The sequence below is a fragment of the Zootoca vivipara genome, chromosome 1 (assembly GCF_965207765.1).
Source record: "Zootoca vivipara chromosome 1, rZooViv2.hap1.1, whole genome shotgun sequence".
Classification (NCBI taxonomy): domain Eukaryota; kingdom Metazoa; phylum Chordata; class Lepidosauria; order Squamata; family Lacertidae; genus Zootoca; species Zootoca vivipara.
Window position 1 is genome coordinate 60,413,506 of NC_142582.1, and position 8,525 is coordinate 60,422,030.

Here is an 8,525-nt window from a genome sequence, read left to right on the forward strand (position 1 = left end):
GTTTTCCAATAAGAGGGCATTTTGCCATATTGCAGCTAAAGAGCAATTAACATGAGAAAAGCTCAGAAAAAACATACCAAGTATTAGAGGAGAACACCCCATTTTTAGATGATTGTCCTTTTCAGGGTGAAATGTCTTATTTGGGGGCCTGAGCAAATAAAGTGCTTGATGGCTCTGTGTGTGCATGTGTGTGTGTGTGCGCGTGCGCGCGCACATACACACACACCTATACACACAGAGAAAAGGGGGGAAATATTTTTTTAAATGGACTGCTGCTTGATAACCCAGTTGTGTGTGTGTCTACGGTTCATAGTAGGCTTGGGTCTTCAGTGCATGTTGGCCTCATGCAAGACGACATGCACATTCTCATTGAACATGGAGGAAGGGTCAAGAGACTGATTCTGCATGGGTATGGACAATCCGGCAGACAGACATTTTGAAGGGGTTCAACTTCTGATAATCATCTTGGCCCCATCTCATTGTTGGCTTCAGTTTTTCATCCGTCTGCTGTGAAAATGAAAACACATCTTGGATTGTATACTGTTATGTGGCCCTTTATGAAGCTGAGTGACATAACAGCTGTTTTGTCATGTTCTAGGCATGAACAAGAACTGAGGCATTCACAGCAATGTAAGGGTCAGACTACATGTTGGTGGAGTTTCAGGGGATTCTGATCACTGCAGCAGGACCACAGGGGGAGGAGAGGGAGAGTGTGTCCTTTTACCCCACATAGTCTCAAGCTGCTGCTTGCATGAGGAGCCAAAGGCCTCCATTGATCTCCCCATGCAAGTTATAGAACCTTCAGGGAATAATTTTCATTAGAAAAATTATGAATTAAGCGAAATTCACCGGGGGCCTTTTTAGGCACCACACCCAAAGGGGAAAGGTGCAAATCTGGGTAAGGAAGTTCTGCAGCCAATTCTGATGAATGCTCGTTCCTGTTTCAAGCATTTCATGACCTAACGGCAGAGTTAAGTATTCCTTTGACGGTTGATAAAACTGAAGGTCCAGCCAAAAGGTTATCCTATTTAGGGATACAGCTGGAATATAGTGGCGCAGACTTCCACTTTGCCCGAATTAAAATTGGTGGCTTTGCATGAATTAATTATGCAATTATGCAATTATTATTATGCCTTGCGATAAGATTACACTCAGGCTATGCGTAAAAGCTTTCCTCACCAGGTATAAATAAATCCACAAGTGCAAACTTATTTTGGGGTAAGCTGCAGAAACCACCCCAGCAAAACCTGAAAGGCATCCAGCCACTTCTCAAATGTCTTCTCAACTTTGCTGGAGCTGGCCTTTCCCTTGCCCAAAGTAGACTGCTTCTCTTTGGGCATTCATTCATTAAGTATCCTATTCCGGAGTCTGGAAGGCAGATGGGCACCAGGGGTTATATCCCTTACAGTATTGGTCGAAACTTTAACGTCTTTGACTGGCACACCATCAACACATTCCAGAGATAGGCCATACCTTGCCCTGTGGGTGTTGGCCCTGCGCAGCCAGGCCCACATAGGAAGGCCAGAAGCTCCTCCCCATGACCCCAGTACAGGCCAAGAGCCACCTCAGACTCGTCCTCGGATGTGTCAAAAGACATACCAGTGGAAGAGAAAGAATCGCCATCTTTGCGCCTCTTAGCCCTGCATTTGGAGCGACTCTTCTGCCACTTGCCAACTGATGATGGGACTCTGGGTACTGGAAGATCCTCCTCTGACGACTGGATGTGAAATACCTCCCTTGAAGTATCTGGGTGTACCTGTAGGGAAGCAGAAGCATGCGGGGAACTAGGCCAGGAAGAAGACCCCCCCATGCTGCTCAGGCCATTGAACTCCGAGGCCTTGGGGGTGCAGACTGCGAGCAGGGCAGACTGGAAAGCCCGCTGCATCATGGCACCCATACTCCTAGGCCGACCTCTGGGACTAGCTGGAACAGGGATCCTGGACGGCTGAAATTGAGAAAATAAAGCATCTGAAGGATCAAAGGCCTCACTTCCTTCATTAGTATCTAAAGGGCCATGAGCCTCAAAAACAGTAGAAGAAGTAGAAGGGCCAGGCTGAGAAACAGGCTGCCTTGCTCAGTGCTGAACAAGGGACTCCATTTCCGTATTAAATCTGGCCAGGGCCACAGGATCTGATCCCAGGTCAGCTACTATTGAACACAAGTGATCCAGCGTATGCTGGGACGAGCGGTGTCACTAGCCTTCTGGCTGCTCGACGGCAAACCTGAAGGCACCCCTCTGGGGGCGGGGCGTCCGGACACGTCATGACGCATGCGTCATGATGCACAGCGCATGTGTCGCACTATGGAGCAGGTTGCTGGGGGCGGTGCTCCAGCACCAGATCCGAGGATCCCGATGTTAGAGCGGTGGTGCCAGCAACCTGCTCTGTAGCTCGCTGACGCCCCTCGCCGCTCCACCTGAGCAGGAAAAAGCACAAAGTGAGCTACGGTGGTGGCCACGCCAAATCAAGATGGCACTCCCACCAAAACATGACCAGCAACGTCCCCTAGAAGAAGAGGTACAATGGCAGTCTCGTTGGAACCAATCAGGGGGAGGGGGGTATTTGCAAGGCTGGCAGAATCCCCCACGGACCCCCGAAACCAAACTAAATGCAGCCAATACGAGAGGGAACTCTCCGCTGTTTAAAAGCCGGCTTGCCTCAAAGCCCTGACGCCATGGAGAATAGAAACGATTAGGGAACAAAGCCCTGACGCCGCAACCGTGGCTGGGGAAAGAGAGCCGTTGAGCACAGCCTTCCGGCTAATAGTTGCAGCAATGAGCTCAAGGGGCCGAAGCTTCATAGGGCAAAGCCCCTTGAAGGTAGAGGGAAGGGGGAGGAAGGCGGGAGGGGATCAACAGGATGAGGAACTAAAGAAATAAAAGGGGAAATGGGGAAGGTCGAGAAATAACAAAAACAGATCACCATAATCGTCAAAGGTAGATTGGTCTCTCTTTTGGCTCGCAGTAGACACCATGCTGGTGTTCCGATGCACTGACCAAGAGAGAAAGCTCAAGGTCATGTGCATTGGCATATATAGGTCCCTTGATCCATTTGGCTAGCATCCCATTGGTCAGATTAAACCCAGCAACAAGGGACCTACCAATCGTACCCACCCACAACACAAGGGTTTGGTTGCCAGGTCTCACCGCAACACGTGCCCTCTTTGAGGGAGGACACGATTTATATGCAGGTCATGACAATTCAGCTGTAGCCTATTGCCATTCCCCAGTCTCAGCAGTATATTACCTTTCAATGTCTGTTTGCCGCAGCCTAAAGCTTCAAAAAGAACCATTTCCCATGTGTACCTAATCCTCTTTTCCACCCTAGTCACCAACAGAAACATCCTATAACAATGTATTTCATAGTTTCATTGGTCATTGTAAACTGGGCATTTTTTTCTGATGCTTCTTCTCTCTGTTTACTTCGTGGGGGGACCATCTTCTCACGACCATATGCCTGAAAGGAACTGCAATAAGTTGCAGGATTTTAATTTATTACCGGTATTATTATTGCTTACTGATACTAAACTCCAAGGCTACATTGCTCCATATAAGCAAACCAATGGAGTATCAGTCTTGTCCCCTCCCTACGGTAAACTTTTCATTTTCTGTATCTTGTTTATTCAGTTTTCTGTTTATCTACAGGCCTCTGCCTGGCAGGCTTCGTGTATCTGCTTTACACATAAATATCAGATACCATTCTGAAGCTTCAACTTGGCTGCCACTTGGCTGGTTGCCATGTTGATCTTTAGGATTTTTATTTGCCTGTTGCAAAATGCTATTTGTTTATTTCAGTTGATTTTAAATCTGCCAATGTGCTCTGAAAGCACTTACGAAGCACATTTCCCTAGCTTTCCTAGTGCAAACATGGAACATCTGGGCCAAATGTCCACAATGAAAATATTTATACACAAATCCAAGCAAACTCTGTGACTTTTCTTCCTTCTTCCTCTAGCTTCCAGCACAAATGAGGGAGAAGAAAATCCAAGGCTTCCTACAAATCAAGAGAATAGGTTAATTCCAAACTTTGGACTCACGGCTTCCTGACTCCTAAATTGATTTTTAAGGACAAACATACAATTGCTGTATCATGAGGTGAAATTGCTACATAAGTCATGATAGCGAAAGCATGGCATAACGGCTAATTCTGAGTAGTTGTGACATAGGAAACTATTGGTTCAGAGCTCACCTCTGGTGCCCATTTATGGGTGTGTGGCCTTAGGCAAGGCACTATGCTTCAGTCTTCCAGTTGTAATGGGCAGATAATACTGACCAACTTTACAAGATTATTGTAAGATTTTGAATAATGCATGCACAGAGTTTTGAAAACACATTAGTAATGTATTTGCAGCCTCTTCCAAAAGCAAACGAGGTATCCCACTGAAACCCCTTTGAACATGGTTTTGATGGCTTCATTTGGTAAATTTTGGCAAGTGTATTTAGAATGTGTGTGTGTGTGTATATATGTATGTGTATATATGTGTATATATATATATATATATATATATATATATATATATATATATATATGCCATTTTATTTCTCATACTTTTCTGGGTAGGCCCTAAGTAAAGACATAGCTGCCAAGTTATCCCTTTTTTAAAGGGATTTTCCATTATGCTGAATAGGCTTCCTCGCGAGAAAAGGGAAAACTTGGCAGCTATGAGTAAAGACCAGAGCAGCTAATGTAAGCAAAAGATGGGTAAAACCAAATGTAGCATGAGCAGGCATTGCTCTTGCAAGAGGGCTTCTCCTTCCTCCCTACTTGACCAGGCTACCTCCCTGGGTAAATAAAGTCTGGAAGAATTAAATAACTACCCTCCTTCTATTTCTTAGCATTCTTAATCATCAACATATACAATTTTAAGATGTATTGGAATGTTCTCAAAATCACATTGTAAGGCTGCAACGCTAAACACACTTACTAGTCAGGGATAAGCCCAACTCATGCAGCAGAACTTACTTCTGAGTAAACATGCTACTGCACTGTAACATTCTAATCCTATCCATGTTTACTTGGATGTAAGTCACCCTGTGTTCAATGGGGCCTGATCTCTAGCAAGTAGTGGGTTTAGGATTGCAGCATTAAATACCTAAATTGGCATGGTACATAATATGAATATAGGAACATATAGCAAGCTGCCTTAGGCTGAGTCTGGTGGTGGCTCCTTCTGGCACAGTATCACTGACACTTACTGCCAACAGCTGTATAGGATTTTAGACAGGAGTTTTTCCCAACCTACCTTGACAAGCTGGGGACTGAACATGGGTCCTTTGGTATGCAAAGCATTTGAGCTACCTCTGAACTACAGCCTTTTCTTAATCATGTCTTCTGTACAGGAGAACAAACGTTGCTGAAATTCTTAATTCATGTTAGCAAAATAGTTAAAGAATCAGATGACATACTTTTGGAGAGTGTTTTTTTAATACAATGAAATTATAAATTTAAAATATATACTGCTTTTTAAAGTGGCAATAAAGTGATCTGAGGTGTTCCTAGAAGGTTGAGAAGAGTGATTCTTAAAATGGCAATAGGCCATTATTTTTCCAAGTAAGGCATGGAGAAAAAAATTGTATCAGTTCTGCAAGATCTTGGTCATTCAGCAGCAGGAAAAGGCTATTAACTATGAAGTTATTGTTGAAGAAGTAGGTGTATAATAATATGAAAACTGTGCAAAGTCCAAAGCAAAGCAAAACTGCATGTAAAAGCTTTAAAGGATTGGAGAGGTAATCTGACAATTTGGCTTGTTCAAGCCTTATGAGTAAGTCTTCAGCACTCATTCTCTCATTTCCCTCTGGTAACTTGGGAGTAATTTGATACTGTACAGGAACCCCCCTAATATTTTCAGACTTTTCCACAAGGTCTCTTATTGTTTCTGTTTCAGAATTGGTCCTTACCAGATGAGAATCGGACTTCTTTGTAGATAAATGAGGCTCTTTTCTTCCAGCTTGAGTTACATTGTCCTGCCCGTTGCTTTCTCTACGCTGTAAGGCAGGTCCTGGTTTATCATCTTGATGTTGAAAAACCTTGAAGGCATTATTCCTGTTTGTGCCTAGTTTTCGATTGATGTGTGCCAAGTTCCTGTTACGACTTTCTAATTTCTGAATCTTTTCCTCTTTCTCATTTATCAGGCTCATAATCACCTCCACATCTCTATCCAGTTCTTCCACCCATTTCTTGAGGGACTGTGATTTGTCCCTTATACTCCTGTTCAGGTCCTGAACAATGCTTCTTTCTTTCAACCGCATCTTATTTGGAGAATGCCGTTTTGCAGCTGTTTGACAGGCATCATATCCCTGACTTAGATAATTCCCCATTCATCAACTTATGTGTGCCTGTTTAGGGAATATTGTGAAGGCAGCGGGAAGAGTAAGATAGTTGTTTAGAATTCTTCCCTACTTATACCTTCACATCACTCTGATGTCATAATGCCATGATTAACCAACAGTACCATTCACTTGAAACTCTCAAAGCAGATAGCAAAGGGAACTGTATAGAAATACTGTATGGGGTTAGCCATAAGTGGCAATATGTACCATCAGTCTGTAACTGGTAAGCATGTTGTTGAAGCCCGTGTATTTACTGATAGTTTCATATTTACAAACACACATGCACCTCTGATGGGCTTCTTTCTCACACATGCATCCTCTTCACTTTCATGGCTTCTCTGGACACCTGATAAGGCATTGTCTCCATGTTATGATCAGAGTGGCATAAGTCTCACTCTAAGGCCAATGAAGCACTGGTTAAAACACATAATCACATCTACCAGTGGCAATAAAGGCAGCAAAGAAATCTTCTTCATGTCCTCTACTGCATCCTCAAATAATAGTCCAGCAAGTGACGCTGACACAAAACCCCACAGATATACTAAGTAGAAGAAGATAAGCATTACCACCCCACCCCACCCACCATCCCTCATCTTTCCCCTCTTTTCTACCCAATCTATTACTGCATGCAATACTAATGTCTCACAAAAAATTGAAACTGATTTGTAGAAAACACAACTTGAAAAAAGAAACAATGCAGTATTTTTGTAAACTAAGAAATCTTTAATAAAAATATGTTGATATGATGATGATGATGGTGATAATGATGATCGTGTTGGTGGGAACGAGCCTCTGGAGGCAGTGTAGGCCTGCTCTGGCTGTTTGGCCTACCATATTGAGGATAAAGTCCCTCCCTCTGAATATATGCAGTCCTTTCCCCATCTTTGTCCCCAGTAGGCACAATGTTCATACCACATTGTGGTCCTCCAATGAAGCTGGCAGATTCAGGACAGTTGATACCAAGTGCCTTTATACAAAGAGCATTGTTAAACTACAGGATTTGCTGTCACAAGATTATACCTGCCAACTTGAATAGCTCTGAAAGAGGATTAGACAAATTCGTGGAGGATAAACCAGTCTGGGGAGACTAGACATGATATATTATCTCCAGTATCACAGACAACATGCCTCTGAAATCTACCGTAGTTGCTGAGGAACATGAGGGGGAGAGTGGTGTTGACCTCATGTGCTGCTTGTGGGGTTCCCATGGGCATCCGGTTGGCCTCACAGAGTTCTCACATAGTGGATGATGGGTGTTTGATAAGCCTTTGATCTGAACCAGCAGGGCTGTTCTTTTAGGTGAGGTGTAAAGTTAAATTAAAAGTAGACCTGAACAAATGTGGTAGGCTGGTGTTTCAAAATGTGCACAGGTGCTGCTTGTTGGGTTGCAGGTCTCCATTAAAAAACTCAATTTGCCTTCAATAGCCCCAAAGACTTCTTGGTCGGGTATAGATCACAAGAGCAACCACTTATCAGAGTTGTAATGTGCTTAAAGAGAAAGCCAGAAATGCTATGGGTGTGTATGTGTGGAGTGGTGTCTGATCATAATAAATTTGTACAAGATGTTTCTTCAGTTGAAATATATTTATTGTCCAAATAAATTTAGGAACTGAAGCCAATTAATTCTGGGTTATTTTCATCAGCTTCTTGTTTAAAACCAATTAGAGGGGTATACAGAATTACAGAACTAGCAAGAAGATTGTTCCAAAGGATCTTTAATGTCACTACAGATTCTTCTTTGCTTTTGTTACATAATCTCCTCCTTCTGGATGAGTTGTTCTCTCTCCATTTTATGCTGTTCTAGCATGAAATTACAAAGCCCTGTGCTGCAAATTAATTCCCTGTAGGGACATCGGGTGCATCATATAAAGCCAATTCTGACCGGCTTCAAAAACCTGCCCTGAATAAATGCCTCCTGAAGAGCCCCTATCATCCCAACAGCACTCTGAGGGAAAAGCAGAAAGAAAGCAATGCTGAGGTCATGAGTCTCTATTCGTTTTTGTTTAGCGGCTCCTGGGATTTCTGATTTCACTTCTGAAGGAAGCTAGAGAATCTTCCAGAAGCAATGTAAAAGTGTTTTCACACATGAAGGTTAAAGCAGGTTTTGCCTTGAGCCATTTGTAACACAAATAGAAACCAAAAAGCACATATTAATTATAAATGCTTTTTAAGATGCTGTCTAGGTTTGTCATCGTTT

At 43.2% G+C, this 8,525-nt stretch overlaps 1 protein-coding gene across 1 annotated transcript; it reads right to left on the reverse strand.

Annotated features, from left to right (window-relative positions):
• Window positions 1–5,518: 5,518 nt before the first annotated feature.
• Window positions 5,519–7,890, reverse strand: LOC148687597 (uncharacterized). Its single transcript, XM_088666092.1, has one exon. The coding sequence runs from the start codon at window positions 6,314–6,316 to the stop codon at window positions 5,519–5,521; it is 798 nt and encodes a 265-aa protein (XP_088522218.1). The 5' UTR covers window positions 6,317–7,890.
• Between the last annotated feature and the right edge of the window lie 635 nt (window positions 7,891–8,525).

Excerpts from the sequence above, each read along its gene's own strand:
- LOC148687597 (XM_088666092.1), bottom strand. The coding sequence starts at position 6,316 with ATGGGGAATTATCTAAGTCAGGGATATGATGCCTGTCAAACAGCTGCA.